The sequence below is a fragment of the Lepidochelys olivacea genome (assembly GCF_965140295.1).
Source record: "Lepidochelys olivacea isolate rLepOli2 genome assembly, chromosome: 16".
NCBI lineage: Eukaryota > Metazoa > Chordata > Testudines > Cheloniidae > Lepidochelys > Lepidochelys olivacea.
Genome location: NC_140426.1, coordinates 18911805 through 18931694, shown reverse-complemented (window position 1 = coordinate 18931694; position 19890 = coordinate 18911805). Strand labels below are relative to the sequence as shown.

At 42.5% G+C, this 19890-nt stretch overlaps 1 protein-coding gene across 1 annotated transcript in view; it reads right to left on the bottom strand.

Moving 5' to 3' along the window:
- Window positions 1–19890, bottom strand: part of STKLD1 (serine/threonine kinase like domain containing 1) — a 27153-nt gene extending 7263 nt beyond the window's left edge. Inside the window, exons 1-14 of the mRNA XM_084649892.1 lie at window positions 19744–19890; window positions 18887–18985; window positions 18470–18514; window positions 16624–16698; window positions 15902–16006; window positions 15354–15424; window positions 14417–14532; window positions 13637–13755; window positions 13360–13520; window positions 12552–12682; window positions 11247–11327; window positions 8812–8928; window positions 6792–6932; window positions 5381–5509 (exon numbers count right to left, since the gene is read on the bottom strand). Of these exons, the coding sequence (XP_084506018.1) occupies window positions 5381–5509; window positions 6792–6932; window positions 8812–8928; window positions 11247–11327; window positions 12552–12682; window positions 13360–13520; window positions 13637–13755; window positions 14417–14532; window positions 15354–15424; window positions 15902–16006; window positions 16624–16698; window positions 18470–18514; window positions 18887–18985; window positions 19744–19758 (1405 nt within the window). The 5' untranslated portion in view covers window positions 19759–19890. The remainder of the gene's footprint in view (window positions 1–5380; window positions 5510–6791; window positions 6933–8811; window positions 8929–11246; window positions 11328–12551; window positions 12683–13359; window positions 13521–13636; window positions 13756–14416; window positions 14533–15353; window positions 15425–15901; window positions 16007–16623; window positions 16699–18469; window positions 18515–18886; window positions 18986–19743) is intronic.

Here is a 19890-nt window from a genome sequence, read left to right as displayed (position 1 = left end):
TTGCACCCCACTTCCTGGACAAGGTTTGGTAAAAAGCCTCACCAATTTGCTTAGGTGACTACAGATCCAGACCCTTGGATCTTAAGAACAATGAACAATCCTCCCAACACTTGCACCCCCCCCCTTTCCTGGGAAATGTTGGATAAAAAGCCTCACCAATTTGCATAGGTGACCACAGACCCAAACCCTTGGATCTGAGAACAATGAAAAAGCATTCAGTGTTTTACAAGAAGACTTTTAATAAAAAATAGAAGTAAATAGAAATAAAGGAATCCCCCCTGTAAAATCAGGATGGTAGATATCTTACAGGGTAATTAGATTCAAAAACATAGAGAACCCCTCTAGGCAAAACCTTAAGTTACAAAAAAGATACACAGACAGAAATAGTTATTCTATTCAGCACAATTCTTTTCTCAGCCATTTAAAGAAATCATAATCTAACACATACCTAGCTAGATTACTTACTAAAAGTTCTAAGACTCCATTCCTGTTCTGTCCCCGGCCAAGACGACTACAGACAGACACAGACCCTTTGTTTCTCTCCCTCCTCCCAGCTTTTGAAAGTATCTTGTCTCCTCATTGGTCATTTTGGTCAGGTGCCAGCGAGGTTACCTTTAGCTTCTTAACCCTTTACAGGTGAGAGGAGCTTTCCCCTGGCCAGGAGGGATTTCAAAGGGGTTTACCCTTCCCTTTATATTTATGACACATACCTTGGCTTTCTCCTCTCCTAGGATTCCCGTGCACTTTCTCCCACCCGCGTCCAAACTATCCTTAGCTTTCCCCGACCTCGCTCCCCACGCCAGGTCCAGAAGTTTTTCGGCATGGCTGGATTTTGCAGACAATGGATTCCCCGATATGCTTCCCTTGCAAAACCTCTCCAGGAACTCACTTGATTCTCTGTGCCTGACCCCATGCCATGGCCCCCTGAGGCCAATTCTGCCTTTGTTTCCCTCAAACAGGGTTTGGCTTCTGCCCCTGCCTTAGGGCTGTCTGACTATTCTAAGCCTTTTACCCTTTTCTGCCACGAACAATCTGGGTGTGCACTTGGAGTTCTCACTCAGATGCACGGAGAAAAGAACCGCCCAGTGGCTTATTTCTCTGCCACTTTAGACCCTGTTGCCCAAGGCTTACCCCCCTGCCTGCGTGCTGTGGCTGCTGCAGCGTGCCTAGTCAAAATGTCTGATTCCCTTGTTCTCCGCTCTCCTCTTACCCTCCTGGTCCCTCACTGACCTCACCCTGCTCCAAGACTCTGCCCCAGAAACCGAGAGAGAATCCTGGGTTGCCCAAGGTTGCTCTCTACATCCTGATTCCTTTTGGCGCTCGCCTACTGGCGCCTTTGTAGCCCCCTTTTCACTCTACCCATCTCTGGCCGCCCTGCTACATGGTGTTTCGCACGTCGGAAAGGAGGGGATGGTCTCTGCTGTAACAAAGACAGGATGGTGGCCCCCCCATTTTAGTTTTTTTGCAGCCCGCCACTGTGCAGCCTGTACCATTTGCCAAAGCCATAATATTGGTAAACCTGTAAAAGCGGCCCAGGGGTTCTGGGGCCTGCCTCAAGCACCGTTCTTGCACAAATGCCTAAGTGTCAACACTATGAATTGATATGGGTTATGGTATGTTTATTCTCCGGTTGGAGTGAAGCTGTTCCTTGTCGCAAGGCTGACTCATTGTCTGTTGCCAAATGTTTGTTAAATCATATTATGCCTGCCAAGGGAATTCCTGCTACTCTGTCCAGTGATCGGGGTACACATTTTACTGGACAACTTGTTCAACACCTGGACTGTATATTGCACATCAAACACATGTTGCACTGTCCCTACCACCCACAGGGCGCAGGTGCAGTTGAAAGACGAAATGGTGTCCTTAAGAATAAGCTTGCTAAAATTTGTGACTCTACAGGACTAAGCTGGCCAGTAGCCTTACCATTAGCCCTTATGGACATGAGATCCACTCCATCCCAAAGGCATAAATTAAGTCCCTTTGAAATTGTTATGGGACGCCCTATGCGAGCTATGACTACCATTACTCCCGTTCCAGATTTGAACTTGACTCACAGTGCACTCCTTCAGTATTGCAAGGGACTAATGCAAGCTGTAAGTCACTTCCATTCACAGGTTCGAGTCGCCTGGCCCATGGAACCCACCTCCGACGCTTGCCACAACCTTGAGTCAGGTGATTGGGTCTACGTACGGTGCCATCATCGAAAGCACACCTTGGAGCCCCGGTGGAAGGGTCCTCATCAGGTACTGCTTACTACACAGACAGCTGTTAAACTATCTGGCATCGCAGCATGGATACATGCTTCACAGTGTAAGAAGGCGCCATCCCCAGAGAACCAATCACCACCTCAGGACAACGCAGAGTCAATTTTGACTCCAGAAGAAGATGTAGAGGAACAGTCTGCAATATCTTACAATCTACGCTCTCGTAAGGGTTGCCAGAAGCAGACGACAAACACACACAAAAAAAAGGCAGTAGTGAGCCTAGCAGGCGTAAAACCGTGACTGCAGTTCCCTCAGTTGAGGTTGTCAGAACCAGAAAAGCCTTGCCTCCAACATGCGCCTCTGCCTGTTCCTTGGCTGCTGGTATCTTACGGTCAGGGGAGACAACGATGAAAATTCTTTTATCCAGCAGCAGGTGTGGATAGCTCAGACCCTTAATATTTCTAATTGCTGAGTCCGCAGCCACATCCCAGCCCACTCTCAAACTGGTATCTGGCTATACCACTCAAGTCCCCAGACCTCACTGGAGGGCCTCGTCTGTTTAACAAAATATGGAACAGCAATGACACTTGGGAAGCGGTGGGAATAAACACATCTAAATGGATAAGTGTGGTGGAGGGAAATGGTCATTGGTGTTGGGTGTGTAATGGGACAGGGCTGGATCTGGGGAAAAGCCGTTGCCTTCAGCATATTGTGGCCAATGGTGTATGGGATTATTCAAACAAAACTAAAAAGTGGCGGGCCGGGTATGGAGATATGAATTTTTTCTCAACCTGGGATCAAACAGAGAAATCAATCTCATGTTCTCCCTACAGTAACCTTAGTGAAAATAATACAAACTTTCAATGTCATGCAAATAACACTACTCCTCCTAAGGAGAATTACCCTGTACCCTTTGGGGGATACTACTCCTCTTTTGCAAATACCTATATGACAAATGGGTGCAACCGAACCTTCCTGGCCTTAATAGGCCATCACTGGGTGTGTGGGACCAGAGCTTATACCGCACTACCAGCAAATTGGTCAGGAGTCTGTTATCCCGCCCGACTCTTCTCACAATTCCGAGTGCTAGGAACCTTCCCTCGAGAACGCCTCCGCAATTTCAGGCGAAAAAGAAGGGACTTAACAGATGCCCAATGGTATGTAAATAACATAAGCCCCTTAACCTGGGAAGCAGCCATTGGCGGTTCCTTAATACCATTAGGGAGAGTAATACACCATGCAAAACGGCTCCTAAGGTTACAAGCAGTAATTGAAATAATGGCAAATGAAACTGGAGAAAGTTTAAGAGCCCTGGCCAAAGAAACAGGGGCAATCCGACAGATGGCCCTCCAAAACCGTCAGGCATTGGACATAGTGCTGGCAGCAAAAGGAGGGACTTGTGCTCTCACTGGAAAAGACTGCTGTGTGTATATACCAGACAACACCAATGAGGTAATAGATCGTGCTAGCCACTTAGAACAAATCGCATATCTTCCCCACGAAGAGCCAAGTTCTTTATGGAAGTGGCTAGGTAACCTTTTCAATTTCTCTGGCATAGGAAACTGGTTGTTTCAGGGAGCCCTAACTCTCCTGTTTGGAATCCTAATAATTTTTGTATGTTTTCAGTTACTTTCCTGTTGTATCCAAAATTGTGTCAGGCATGCTACACAGATAGCTGCCCCAAACCAGAGTGCTAATTTGATTATTTTAAATATCACTGATGAACAAAGAGATAAAGAACGACTGATATGTGGAACCCAGGCATTGTTGGTCATTGCGTAGCTTGACCAAAAGGAGGGATTGTGAAAGTAGAATTAAGTATATTGAAATTATAATTCATTAAAGAAATGCTACTTGAAGGGTTTGTTGAAATATAGTTGTCAGGAAGAGAAACATTAAGGAGTGTGAGACAATGGGTCCTCAAACTAATTAACTTAGAGCTCCTACTGAGCTAGGAGATTGGTAAACGTTAGTATGCAAATAAGATATGTATGTATATTAGTCAGTTTCTGCTTTCTTTTGTCTCTTATGTTAAATTGGCTTTGGCTTAGCTGTATAAATAAGTTATCTTGAACCTCAGAGAGGGGCTCACATCTGGGTGCATTAGCAAAGCGCTTTGCTGATAAACAGAGTGGTCTGACAAATTATGTGAGTCCTGAATCTGACTTTGACACTTGCATGATTCCAGCTGTTTTCATCTGCAAAAGTTTTACAAGCTTAATCTAACATGCAGACTATATACAGGAATTGCTTCACCCAAACCTAAAATGCAGCCATCTGTGGGTAGAACATGGCACTCAGGAATGATACCTAACAGACCACACAGAAAAAAATATCAAGTTGAACCTGCAGTGGGAAATTATACGTGCAGAATACAATTGCGCACATTTGTTTTGTTTTTTTGACCTTGACAATGAGAATAACACATCCCTGCTCTTTCAAGAAGCGTCATGGAATCTAATCACCACCCATGGTCAGGGCCTCAGATTTAGGTCTAGTGCAAAAGGGGATCTTCCAGCAGCAGCGTAATGCAATGCTGTGGCATAAATTCAGCACTGACTCAGAAGGAATGCCACCTGCTGGTGTTCCTTGGGGGTTTCTATTCAAGAGTGAGCCTGATCCTGTTTCTGACAGGACTGTAGGATAGAAATGCAAGGCTAGAGGTTTTTTACACAAATCTCTTCCTGAGGCAGCTAGGGTGTGTTGTGGGGTTATTTCAAAGACAATTCCCCCTCTCTACCAATCTATCATCTAATTCACCTGCACTTGCTAGGCTTGTTTCTTAAATCAATCCAATATGCTGATTATACTCCATTTCCTCTTCTTATCACAACACACCACATTATGTGATGGAACCCGTAGCCACATAACCCACTTTTCATTTCTGAATGTTTATAAACAGCACGCACCTCAGCCTTCCACAGAAACATTTATAAATTGGGTCCTTATCACCACTAGGGATATTGAGACGTTTGCACTGATCTTCAGTCTGTGTTGCCCCATAGCTCATTCAACGATGGATCTCCTAATGCTATTCAAGCAAAGCTCTCACCCACATTCTTTTCTCTAACACCCCACTGTACCCAAAGTTGGGAGAAGTCAGTAAAAAGATTCATCCCCAAGCTACAAGAATCTCTGAACCCAGCTAAGCACAGTATCTGCTGTGTTCTACTTACCATTCACAGCCAAGCTCCAAAGAATACCAGAGCAAGAGAGGCAGATCTGTCTGTTCTGAGGAAAATTGCTTATAATTGACAGAACATCTGTGATGACCCCAGCTTTCCTCAGGGCTTCTGCAGCCATTTCTAATAAGCACAGAAAAGGACATATTATAATTATATTGCCACTGCCACCACTAACAACAAATTTAAATCAGAAGGAGTCATGAAACAAGGGAGCAACATAAGATGATAAAGGGCAATATGAAAATGAGCAAAAGAAATGTACTGGATTCTTAATGAGAACCACATGCACACAGACTATACTTGTGGTGACTGGCCTTTCCAGAACCTTTTCAATTTGAGCTTCTCTTCCTATTATAGTTTTGAGTTTCATGGAAGAAAAAAAAAAGTTATTGAGAGGGCACCAATCACTGCCATTCAAGTCAGTCTAGCAATCCAACCAACCTAGCCAACTCCAGAGTTAAGAATTCATTTTGAACCATAACTTAGGTAATTTAGGTCAAAGGTGCCAAGAATCTTAGATAGCTGCCTTTTTATATTTTTTATAAGTTGAAATAAAATACTTAAAATATTTTTGAGACAAGTGAGGTGAGGTAATATCTTTTATTGGACCAACTTCTGTTGGTGAGAGAGACAAGCTTTTGAACCACACATCACTCTTCTTTGGGTCTCTCAGGCCTCTTCTCTGATCTGAAGAAGAGCTCCACGTGGCTCGAAAGCTTGTCTCTCTCACCAACAGAAGCTGGTCCAATAAATATTATCTCACCTACCTTGTCTCTCTAATTTCCTCGGACCAACACTGCTACGACTACACTGCATACAATAATGTAAAATATTTTTGGTCAGTTTCAAATCTTTTTTGGACATGTTCATTTTGCATTGATGAATCCTTCCCCTAATCCTTCACAAAAATCAACCGAATACCATCATAATTAAGGCTATGATTTAGTCATGGGTATTTTTAGTAAAAGTCTCGGACAGGTCACAGGCAATAACCAAAAAGTCACGGCCAGTGACCTGACTGTGACTTTTACTAAAAATACCCCTAACTTAATCTTAGGTGCTGGTGGGGCAGCAATGGAACCCAGGTTTCATGCCCTAGCTTTCCCCAGTGTTACTATCTGTGTAAAGTAATAAGAATCACTTGTTAACCAACCAAGCCTGAGCGCACCACCTCTTTAATACATCCAGTCTCAAACCACTTAGTGCGAATATAATGTACCTTATGCTCCCAGCTGACTTGCAAATAGAACTGGCTGACTAATGCTTTCGAGATGGAAAAATACCCTATGTACAGCAACATAGCTAGGCTAAGTCACGGAGTTCTCCATTATGTATCTAATCCAACAGATAAAGATGGATAAACAACAAGAATATGTCCATATGAAAGGATCAGAGGACCCACCACTGGCTGAAATCATCATTAGTAAAGTGCAGATCATTGAGAGCAGTTCTTCATTTTCAGAATATGTCCTCATTGTCTTTAACAGAGAATTGATTCCTTCCTCACCAACTAGCATCTCCACCTCCACATTCTGTTGTAGGGCTGTCAAAAGCAAAACATGGAACAGCATGAGGAGGCTTCAGCAGCTTTCATTAAAGTCTGATCTTTCTGCTCTCAGCATAGGTATACCATGAAGCAAGCATCACTTGTTGACTTAGCATAGACTATACTGTTATTTTTCCCCCTCTCTTCCTGAAATCAAGCTGCTCTTTTTGTCTCATTTTCTGCAATTTTCATGTTCCTGTGGGAAATTATTTCACAAAAATGAGGACAGGTAAAAGAAGAACGAAAAGGAGATACAGTCTAGTTAATTACATTATTTTTGCACAGAACATTTGTTTTTATTCAGAGGCAACTTTAAACCTATGGGTTGCTCCTGGAGTTAATCATACTGCATCTTATATAGAAATTGTGTTAGATACCAGGGCTATATTGTCAAAAATATGCCCCTAAATCATATGCAGAAAGCACAATTGGAAACTGATCATTAACAGATTGCAAACTGCGAACATGAGCAATTACCCATTTTGCCCATTCAGTAGCATGTTTTGCAAGCATATTCTGAGAATTTAACCATAGCACTGAACCACATCACTTGTTTATAAACTTTAGTAAAAATCTGCATGCAGGACTTGGGAAAAATTTTTTACAAAAGCTTTCGTTCTTTAAAAGTCAACATTTATTAAAATAAATAAGAAGTAATTTGCTTCATCAATAAGGCCTCCTCAAATGTAAACAAGTTAAAGGGGTGCTGCTTTTTTAATTAGATACAGAATTGGGGGGGGGGCTTTAACTTTTGTGGTCTCAACACAAGCTTTATAAATATGTTACAATGTCATGTGCTGCATTAAGAATCTCTATTATTTGCAGTCTTTACACTGCTGCAAATGCTGGTATTTACATTTTTCCAAATGGTGGTTTCAGTTTACCAAGCAGGTGCCAGGGGAATATTTTCTGCATTTGGACTAGTTTATTTAAAATTGAGACCAACTGGGAGATGAAAAAGCAAGAAATCTCATTTCCTCTTCCAACAGGTGGGAGAGGATGAGATCTACTAATTCTAAAAACTTGAAGGACGTAGGGCCAGATTTTCAAAGGCCTTTAGGCACACAGAAGTACAGATAGGCACCTTGTGGGTTTTCCAAAAGTGCCTGAACAGGTTAGGTGCCTAATTCACAGGGATTTCAAAATCTAGCCCGTGGTGATCAAAAACACTCCATCAATTCACTAGCTACAGCTAATACTTCCTCTATTTAATAAATCAGTTAGTTTTAAATGCAAAACATGTTTTGAGAAACTTTCTTTTTTTCTTACATATGCAGCACCGTTAACGTAGTTTTATTTAACTAATAAAAAACAAATTTAAAATGCTGTTTTTGTTCATTGTAACTGCATTCTAATTTCCATCCAAATGCAGCTTGACACATATAATGAGTAAACAAAATAATCTAGTAAATGGGAAATGTATCATTCATTATTTTCTATCATAAAAAAATAAAAAGCAAGAATCTGAATAAACGTCTGTTTAAATAAATATGTATAGATATAGGGTATCCTCCTGGTGAGCAAACGGAAATACCAAATTTAATAGAAAGGCTGTATTTAGTTGCAAATAAAGAAGTTTTAATGATACTAGCTAATGAGAATCATCCTTCCTTTAGAAAAACTACTAAAAATACAAATGCAAAACAAGATTAAATCAAGGTTTCTTGCTTGCTGATTTACATCACTCTGACTTAAATTAAACCACCCACGCTAGAGAATCTGGACTCCCATTAAAGGTGGCTAAATTCCCATGTAACTATAAATTTACCCCTTAATAACTTAGTATGAATATTAATTGTCACCAAATCTATTTCAAATCTTGTTTACTACATGTAACAAGTTACTCAGTGTTTAGTATGGAACCTCATTACTGTACCTTGGCCAATAATGTCAAGCAGTAATCTGCAGCCACCTAATTGTAGCTCTAGAGAATCTATATGAGTCCTCATTGCACAAGTGACAGGATCCAGAAGTTCTAGCAAATACATAAAAGCTATGAAGAAAAGAATTGTTAAAGTCAACATTTAATAACACTATGAACAACATAGCTGGTTTATATGCTTCCCACCTTCAATACAACATGGAGTTCCTAGCTTTAGGACAGGTTGCATGACATGGTAAGGCAGAGATGGTTAAACAATGTTCTTGATCTGAAAGAAAAGCTGTGCATATCAAGATGGAGCTTTACACACTGATACCAGTAGTCTCGTGGGCACCTTCTCTGTATTAAAAACAAAAGCCGCCACAATCTTCCATTTTGTTCAAGTTAGTTGTAGCCATCTTCTTCCTAGGAAATAGTATTGCAGTTCTTGGCTGGCTACATTCTAAGTCTGTGGTTCTCAACCAGGAATACACAAACCCCTGGGGGCACGCAGAGGTCTTCCAAGGGGTACATCAGTTCATCAAGATATTTGCCTAGTTTTACAATCGGCTACATAAAAGGCACTAGCGAAGTCACTACAAACTAAAATTCCATACAGAGAATTATATACTACTCTATATCCTATACACTGAAATGTAAGTAAAATATTTTTATTCCAATTGATTTTATAATTATATTGTAAAAATGAGAAAGTAAGCACTGTTTCAGTAATAGTGTGTTGTGACACTTTCGTATTTTTACGCCTGATTGTGTAAGCAAGTAGTTTTTAAGTGAGGTGAAACTTGGGGGTACACAAGACAAATCAGATTCCTGAAAGGGATACAGTAGTCTGGAAAGGTTGAGAGCCGCTGTTCTAAGTGATATGGGCTAGTATTCTGGTGTGGCAGTACTGAGATAGTATGCTTTTCAGACTCTGGGGGGAGATTACTTCACTAGATTTCTCAGTCCTAGCAAGTCTTTGAGCAGCATTAGCTATTCCAAAGGGGAGCAACAAACCCACAAAACACGGTGGTAAAAGGGAAAATTGTCCAAGGGAACTTAGATGTCCTCTTGGAACCCATTCTAAGCATTCTCAGAGACAGAGCCATCCCTTGGGTACAGCAAATCGGGGCGACCGCCCCAGGCCCTGCACTGTGGGGGACCCTGCTCTTCAGGAGGAGGTGGGCAGGGGGGTGATGCGGGCGGGCGAGCGGGGTGAGGAGGCGAGCAGGAAGCAGGCCGGCAGGCGAGCAAGGAGGAGCCCCCCTATGAGAACCTCCCCCTTCCCCCAGCGCCTGCTGCTCACTGGTGAGCCCTGCCGATCAGCGCCTCCCCCTCCCTCTTTGCGCCTACCACCTGCTGCGGATCAGATGTTTTGCAGCATCAGGAGGCGCACAAGGGGAAGGGAGAGGAGCAAGGGCGCAGCGCGCTCAGAGGAGGGGAAGGAACTCGGCAGGGGAGAGGCAGAGCAGGAAGAGGCGGGGCCTTGGGGGAAGGGGTGGAGTGGGGGCATGGCCTGGGCGGAGCTGTGGGGGAGCACCCCTCCAGCAGATTAGAAACTCGGCGCCTATGACCTGGACCCTGCACCCCCCTAGGGACAGCCCTGCTCAGAGATGTAATTATCTATTGTAACAAATTCTGCTTATATCACTGCTAGCAAGGTTCTATTCATGCCTAATTCAAACTGTTATTTATCACTGAGTCACATTATTTCAATGGGAAAAGTCACTTTTCACTTTAAATGCTTCACAGATATTGGCAGATGACAGGAAAACACCATGTTCTTTCCCCTTATTGCTTACATTCTTAGAGCATTAAATCACTATACATTAATATCTACCCAGATCTTAAACATCTCTATTTTTTAATATTAAAGATCAATGCCAGTATTAAAAGTGATAATAGTTTGAAATAAGAGTACTATTAATGGAATTTGTTTAACAGAGTGAATTTAGAGTTCATAAAAGCATTAGTCTAATAGCACCGCAGAGAGCTAGGCATAATGAAGGGAGAAGCTATGTAACCTTCCAACACACAGCTCTGCCAAAGCACTAAAATGCCAACCTGCACCACTCCCTGTTATTACAGTCCTGGGACCCCACAGGTGTCTGACAACACACACACCAGCCCTGACGTACAGCATCTTTGGTCCCGCTCCAAACAGCTCTGCCAGTGCACTCCAATCCTGTCCAACTATTTCAAACCAAGCTTTTCCCAAACAGAGTGAGATCACTAATTGTGCCAGTTTGTGGGTTTTTTCCACATGTGCACTAGTGGAAAATAAGTTGGGAGCAATCAACCTCATTTTCACTTGTAGCCAATGGCAGAATTTGAACCCAGTTTTCCAACAGGCTAATGTACTATTATGCAATATGTTTTCCCACTATTTTCAGAGTAAAAGCAGTGAGCAAGAACATTGTAAAACAAAATGCTGAAATACTGATCCATACCATTTTCATCTAGTAAGCTGGCAAAGCGCTTTATGGCTTTTGCTTGAGCCTGCTCTATGTCCCAGTAAGTCTCCATAAATTCTGCATAAAACAAGACATCAGAAGTTTCTGCTAAGTCATTTTACACAAATATTTACAGGATACGTTCATAATGTTATTGTTTTCCTATTCTGTGCCTAGCCTGTGAATTCACATAATTGAAAGAAATTCAGCTTGAGACTCAGTTAACAAAGGAACTGAAAGAAAGTGTAAAACATTTTAAAATTGCAAATCTCACTCAAAATAGTAGGTGTGTTGATATATGAACAAAAAATAGTCAGATTTTTTCCCCACCTACGCACATGGCACTTCCTGTTTGGGGGAATTGTAGACTGAACTAAAAAGGCTTTAGTGGTTTTACACACACTTTTTATCTTGTGCAGAGCAGATTTTTCACAACTAAAGCTAATTCCATCCCCACCCTTAACCCAAGCTAAGGGCCAGATCCCCAGATAACGTCAATTGGTAGAGGCCATTTTTAAAGCCAATGGAGCTATGCTGATTCCACCAACTGTGAATCTGATCTCATATATATGTAACACTTTCTTCAGTCAGTCTTCTCTGTGATGCTGAAAATCTCAGGAGGGAAAAAACTACGGCTCTAGCAGGTTTATGGAGCTGCTAAGCTTTAGAAACTAGAAATATTTATTATTGAATATGGCAACCCTCTACAAGTTACATTTTGTTTGGATTTTTTAAGAAGAAAATGTGCATAAGATTTATCTTGCTGGATATATTTAGGAGCCACCACAAACCTTATCATGTTGTTGTCTCATAAAATTCTTTGAGAGTTTGTAGCTTAAATATAATTTATATTCTTTAAAAACACTCCAATATGAAATCATGTTAATAATAAAATGTAAAGATATATAAGTAAACAAAATGCTTTAAAGGAGCAGCTTTTTCTCTTTAGCCAATAATGCATTCTAACGGAATATCTTAATAGGTTTAACTGCCGTAAACTAGAATGCAATCAGAGTGGGGAGCTCCCAGGAACTTCAGAACAGTCTGACAAAAATTCTTTTAATAACACTCTCTCACCCTATTCAGACAGAACATTAGATAAGAGCTACTACTCTTATGAAGTTATAAGACTGGTGACACAGAGATTCTTGTCCAAAACAGTGATGCATTTCATTTCAGGTACAATGGGTAGCCATCCACTCATTCATTTCTGTAGTATAATACATCCTAAATGGAACACACACAGCATTTCAATAGGAAACAAATGTCAGTATCTCAAAGGCAACTTATTTTCCTGATTACCTAAAACACTTCCAATTCCCCCTTCAAGGAGCACATCTACAATTGCTGAAGGCAAGGTTTTTTCCTGTTTTGATAAAGAGGAACCAGCAAGAGCCAAACATTCCATAACACGTGGAATATCAACCAGATCCCTAGAAAAGGAGAGAGAAAGAAAGTCAACAAAGTTTTCCTGTTGATTTTGGTGTGTTTGGTTGGAAGTGGAAGTGTTAATTAGTGAGTAAAATAGGGTTCTGGTTGTTAGGACTACTAAATTCTGATCTTGACTCTTTCACTGATTTTGTGACTGTGGGCAAGTCAGTTAACCCTTGTGCCTCATTTTACCTACCTGGAAAGTGGACATAACACTAACCAATCTCATGATGTGCTCTGAGGCTTAATTAATTAATATTTGTAAAGAGCTTTGAGATTCTCATATAAAAATAAAACCTTAGGCAATGCGGATATTTTCTGAGAATGCAAACTGTATACAGACTACAGCCCAGCATCCAAAAGATTGTCTATAACTTTTTATAACATTGTTTTATAACATAATTCCCCAACAAAACCAACTATCCTCTCTGATCACAGAATCTCTGGTCAGTGTACACTGGAACACTCATTTCAAAGATGGGGAAACCAAAGCACTGATAGGTGAAGTGACTTTTTTACAGCAAGATAGCACAGCGAGCCAGTTGCAGAGACAGGGATAGAACCTAGGAGCCCTGGCTCAGTCCCCTAATCTAAACACTGAAGAACACTCCCTCTTACAGCAGATGGGGGGGGGAAAGCAAAAAACAGAACAGAGCAGGGGAAAATGTCCAGAACTCACTTTGCTGAGGGTCTCATACTGGGCTGAATCTGTAACATCATAAGTAAAATTGGAGACAAAGGCTGAGTATCTTTATTCCTTTTCTGCATTAACGTCAGAACTCTCTCAAGACTACTGGTGTCCTTTCTAATATTCCGCAGTAATGAATTTGTCTCTTTCACCTGTAAACAGCAGAATATTGGTAGAATCTGTATGTATTCACTTTGTGGATCTCTTGGGGTTTTTTGACACATTATATTCCCAGTGAAATGTTCGTGGCACTCTCAATAGTACATACATTCAGAAAGAAGCAGGTCATCATGTCTAGTAGAATACATCCTAAAGACCAGATGTCAGACTTCTCACTAAAGGAAAAGCAGAGTGCTTCAGGGGACATGCAGGATTTAGAGTCAGGATCTGTTGAAATAAATGTCAGATCAGTAATGGTTTTGACACTGTGTAATGTTTTGCTTTGCTTGTATGGGTGTGACCTGCAGATAGCAGTTTCACATCAAAGTACAATTCAGTCAGAAAGATTCTACAGTGAGTCAGATTTTTACTGGTGATATTCCATAGAAGATTCTAAGAAGAACCGCACTACAATTAATGACAATTCTCCAAGATCTAACTTCCTATATATTATTGCAAATAGTCTTACAAATCCAGTTTAGCTTAGAGTCATCTCATGACTCTCAAAATATTAAAAGATCTATTTTTCCAACTGTGCAGTGGTTTGTTTGATGTGAGCATCTGTCCACTTGGAACTGGACAGACAACCTCCAAACTCATTTTAAATGTACCACAAAACTGCCATCAGATGGTAACGATTATTTTTTATCACTGCTGAGCAAGATTCAGACCAATTATGTACAGTAAGTGTGAAAGTTTTCATATCACAATCAATCTATTTAATTCTTGATCTTTTACAATGATCTTGCTTGCTGCTTAGAAGAAATAAAATGTAATAGGCCAAAAAAAGGTGTTTTCCTTCTTTATTTTGTAATAGAATTAAACTGTTAAAAAACACAGATTGAATCTCTTTAAAAAAAATACTAAAATATTAAAATTAAATAGCTACCTTCTTCCACTCTTATCTTCCATTTCATTTCATCAGTCATAAGAGTTTCTACACCAAAATCGCAAAGCATGAAGGATACTTCATCAGTTAAAAGGATGTTAGACGGTTTGAGGTTTCTGCAATACAGAGAAATGGTTTTTATCAACATGTTAAATCAGAGCGTAATCTTGTATAGCTACAGGCTCCTTATCTCTGAGACCTTTTACACAAAGAAGATGGGCTTTGTTTTTAAGTTACAAATGATAATGAAATAAAATACATTTATTTTCCTTTTTTACTGTGAATAAGGCAAAAAGCTTTAAAAATTGACACTGGAAGCCTCAACTTTATCTGAATACTGAGCATGAACTAGTCTTTTTTCCTCTCTTATTCCTGTTAAGTTTGTTCATTCTCTTAGGCACAGCTCATTTGCCAAGTTTTATGCAGGATTATAGACTGTAATATGAATGTGAATGAAGAGTCAATATTCCAGTACTTCATTAACTATAGGATCGTGAACACTTTGTAAACATTCAAGAGTTAAGTTATACTCATTTTGTGGATGGATAAATCCGGGGAGAACATATGAATTAAATGACTTGCCTAAAGTCACACAACAATCAGATGCAGAAATATAATCCAGAAGTATAACTTCCACTCCCCTGCTTTAATCAATAAATTCACACTCAGACTACTGTCTCTGAAGTCAAACACCACTGAGGGGGAAAAATGGTGGAGGAAGGAGAAGAGCACTGATTAACACTCATACAGTAGATCTACTAATCATCTCTCTCTGCTGTAAACTCATTTTGACACTCCATCTTATCTCTGAAACTCCCCACCCTGCCATCAAAATGTACAATGTCTTGCTTCTCAAGTGAATAGTTGCGCTGAAGTAATAATTCAGCTGCAAACCAGCAAAGGTCGAGCAGTCAAAGAGGCTGGAATTTCTATTTACCTGTGAAAAACATTTTGTTTGTGTATATAAAACAAAGCATCCACCATCTGCCCCAGGAACTTCTGAATTACCTATGGACAGAAATATACATGAAAATGTAGTACATGAAGAATAACTACATGGTGAAATAAGCCATGTCTAAGAACACGAAGGCTGCTTAGTTTGATACAGGCTCCAGTCCAAGTGGGAATACTATACTCCTTTCACTTTCTGCAGATCAATTAACCTGCACATCACCCCTGTGAATTAGGCATTATTATTAGCTCCATTTTTCAGAAGTGTAAACTAAGGCACAGAAAGGCTAAGTTGCCCGGGAGTACAAAATTATATAAGTGCTAAGTATTATTAATGTGATTGTACAATGACTCAGTGGCAGAGCTGGGAAGAGAATTCATAAGTTTTAAGTCCTGGTCTCCTGCTTTAAGCAATAAATACTATACTTTGATGTCTCTGGGGAGCAGCTGGGAAAGGACAGAAGGTGGTGAAAAAAGTTAAGGCAGTGAGATTCCTTTGCATTTCAGTAAGATGCCTTTTCTGTCATTTTTTACCATATCTTCTACTTTCTCTCGCTTCTTCCTTTTTGCCTTAATCAGAGATGAAAGGTCTCCTTGGCTTGAGTGCTGCATCACCAGACAAAGAAATAGAGATGAAATCTGCAACAGAGATTAGGTCAACATTATTCAGTCACTTATAGATAATGACATATGCAGCAACAAAGATACAAATTAGCAGCTGGGCCATTGGTCCTTGCAAAGAGATTTGGTGCACACCATGGAAGTATGAGATGGGATTATTTGTCTCCCACAAAAGAGTCAATATTTACTTTTGTCTACTTAAACATAAAACATCTGCTTCTAACAGGAACAAGTACCTTTGAAAACATATGAGCAAACAGTAAATGCTACTGAATTCAATGGGATTTAGGCCCAAGTAGAGTGCAAGATCGTGTCCACAAAGAAATAGCTCTGGCCTCCTGGCTTCTTTATGGGCCAGTTTTTAAAGTGCTTTATTCAGACATGCAAGGAACTGTAGCAGCTTAAAAACTGTATATCTGTTGGGTATGGAAGCAAAGGGGAAGACACTGCATACAGATCCTGGGCTGCAACACAGCTATATTGTGCTCCCCAATGGTAGTGTAATTCAGAGCTGCCTTCACAGAAGGTGGCTCAGTCACAGGCCCAGAAACCTTAAGTGTCCCCTTACCTAGCTACAGAAACTTTGACATGCCAGTTTGTGCACTCCTCTCTAACAGACAGCACTTCATTCTCACCTTATTATCCCAGGTGATAAACAATTCTTTGTAAATGCAGATGTTTGAATGCTGAAGTTTCAGCAGATCCATTGCCTGTTGGAAAGACAGCAAATGAAACCCAAAGGGTTTACTCGGAGTGAGCTACAACAATCCACATGCTTCTTTCTCCTGGATTAAGAAAATGTCTTCAAAACACAGAACACAAAGGGCAGATATCTGACTGTCATGCATGCCATGTCCCTGTTAAAGTAGCCAGGTCCAGTTCTTTTTCAGTTCTATTTCACATTTGCAATCGAAGGAGTGCCAAGAGAAGTGAAATGTGGTACTTAAGTGAAGCTCTACTCTAAATATAACTCTGTACAAATAGCATAGTGGGGTTCAACATTTGTCATCTCGCAAAGGATCAGTTCACAAGTAAAACGATTGTTTCCTAACAGCCAGCCTTGCAAACTCACCCTGGAATTTGAAAGTCAAGGTGAGTTATTTCTCGTACACCCATCATCTGCAGTAACGCTGAGTCAACTGTGAATTGCAGGTGTAACTAAAATGCACAAAGTGTCCTCCTCTCTAAACCTAGCCACGAGGTAAAGTCTCAAGGTAAAGATCCTAAAATTGGAACTTGCTTAAAAATTCTGTTGTTGATGTATGAGCTGGAACAGAATTCAGCTCACTCTCCCAGAGCTGTGCTCATGGCACTACAGAGCTAACTGGAGTAAAAAGGAGTAAAAACAAAGGGCCAAATTCCCAGCTAGCATAACTTCTTTTACTTTAATAGAACTACACCAACAGACAATTTGGCTCAAACTTTGGTCAGTAAAGTCAGCAGATCTAATTCTGAATACACACAGGGGACTGATATAGAATAGGCAATTTTAATTACTTTCTGACCACAACTACATATCAATTGGTTTTAAACGTTCCCACTCATTGCGAACAGCAGGTGCTAGGTGCAATGAACACCAGCAGAGACACTAGACACATTCTGTTGTGAATATTTGTGTTCTGGTGGAACAGTAATTATGATATTAGCAATATTGCTGACTTATTATTATGTCTTATTTATTAAATACTGAAGGAAGTATGCACAACACAGGTTACCATAGAAGGAAAAGGCCAGTGAAGACATTCCCATCAAGAAATTTCTAGATCCATGGGCACAAAAATCAACACAACATTAAAATAACATGTACTATGTAGAAATTGAGTCATTAATGTAAACAGGACTATCAACAGACCACTCTCCATCCTTCCACCTAATGACCAAACAAACAGATGGGCTTTGCACTGTGCCCTAAAGGTAAACAAATACAGGCTCTGAAGTGAGGGCCATCCATTGAGAACAGCTGGCCACTTGAACCCAAACATTCAAGTCCACCTCCTCTGTATGTATATATAGAGAGAGATCTTCTTACTATATGTTCCATTCTGTGCATCCGATGAAGTGGGTTGTAGCCCACGAAAGCTTATGCTCTAATAAATTTGTTAGTCTCTACGGTGCCACAAGTCCTCCTCTTCTTTGTTCAAGCCTAAGGATTGTTAATAAGAATTCATAGGCTGAACTGAGTTGTTGTATTTACACTACAATAAAATACCCACGCCTGGCCCATGTCAGCTACTCAGGCTCCTGGGGCTTAGGCTGCTGGACTATAAAGCAGTTGTGTAGATTCAGGCTCAGGCTGGAGCCCAGGCTTTGGGACCCCACAAGGAGAGAGGACAGGACAGTTCAGTTTATGGGTAAGTCAAGGCCCAAATCAGGTAGGGCTATTTATAGTTTCAAATTATTGCTGATAAAGGATTTTTTACTGTTTAAGAGAAGACCCTGCTCCTTCTGAACAAGACTAGTAAAAAAAGACTGCGTCACTACCTCCTTCAGGGCATTATTTGCTTGTTGTTCATCAATGCATTCAACCTGTACCAAACAAACAAAAGACAAAGATAACAATATAACAAAAGACATGGATGAGAATATAATACAGAGGTGGCCAAGCTTTATGACACCGAGCATCAGGTAAGTAACCCCACCAGGAGAATGAGATTTACACCCAATTTGTAAATATCATCAGTAACGATACACTGCAACCCTAACATCTACTGCTGGGTGCTTGGATCTGCTGGGTGCTTGAACTGCAGTTCAAGACAGTGTCATCATTCAAAGTATAAGCCAAATCAGACCCAGTGTCTGTGACGGCTGGTGTGCTGGGCTACGTTGCTCTCAGGCGAATGGGCCTAGGGAGATGCACTAGAGAGCTGCATCTCGCTGTCATGGCAACCAAGTTCTCACCTGCTTCAGCACATATTTCCTCCCAGCACCTTCTTTCACCGTTTTTAACTCCACCACCAGCATTGTGCCCAGAGCCCCGGGCTCCAGCTGCTCCAGCACCTACGTGGGGGAAACAGGCATTGATAAACAGGGGGGAACCTGGGCACAAAAACACCTCAGAGCTGCCTCACTGTGCAACCCCCAGCTCCCCTGGGCAACAGGCACCCTCAGTGCCCTCTGCCCCATGGGCGACGGGCACCCCCCGGCTGTCCCCGCCCCATGGGCGACGGGCACCCCACCTCTCTCCCCGCCCCATGGGCAACAGGCACCCCACCTCTCTCCCCGCCCCATGGGCGACGGGCACCCCCCGGCTCTCCCCGCCCCATGGGCGACGGGCACCCCCCGGCTCTCCCTGCCCCATGGGCGACGGGCACCCCCCGGCTCTCCCTGCCCCATGGGCGACGGGCACCCCCCGGCGCCCTCTGCCCCATGGGCAACAGGCACCCCACCTCTCTCCCCGCCCCATGGGCGACGGGCACCCCCCGGCTCTCCCCGCCCCATGGGCGACGGGCACCCCCTGGCTCTCCCTGCCCCATGGGCGACGGGCACCCCCCGGCTCTCCCTGCCCCATGGGCGACGGGCACCCCCCGGCGCCCTCTGCCCCATGGGCAACAGGCACCCCACCTCTCTCCCCGCCCCATGGGCGACGGGCACCCCCCGGCTCTCCCCGCCCCACGGGCGACGGGCACCCCACCTCTCTCCCCGCCCCACGGGCGACGGGCACCCCCCGGCTCTCCCTGCCCCACGGGCGACGGGACCCCTCCGGCCCGAGACCGGCCCCCAGCGCGCCCAGGGGCGGGGCAGCCGCCGGCCCTCACCGTGTAGCTCTCCATGGCTGGGGCCGCGGCCGAGATCGCTGCCGCCCGGTCCCGCTGCCCCGGGAGACGGGGACCAGAAACGGCTCCCACCTGGGCGGGTGCAGCGGGGCCTCCCCCTCCGCCAGCCCGCACGCGGCCTCCAGCTGG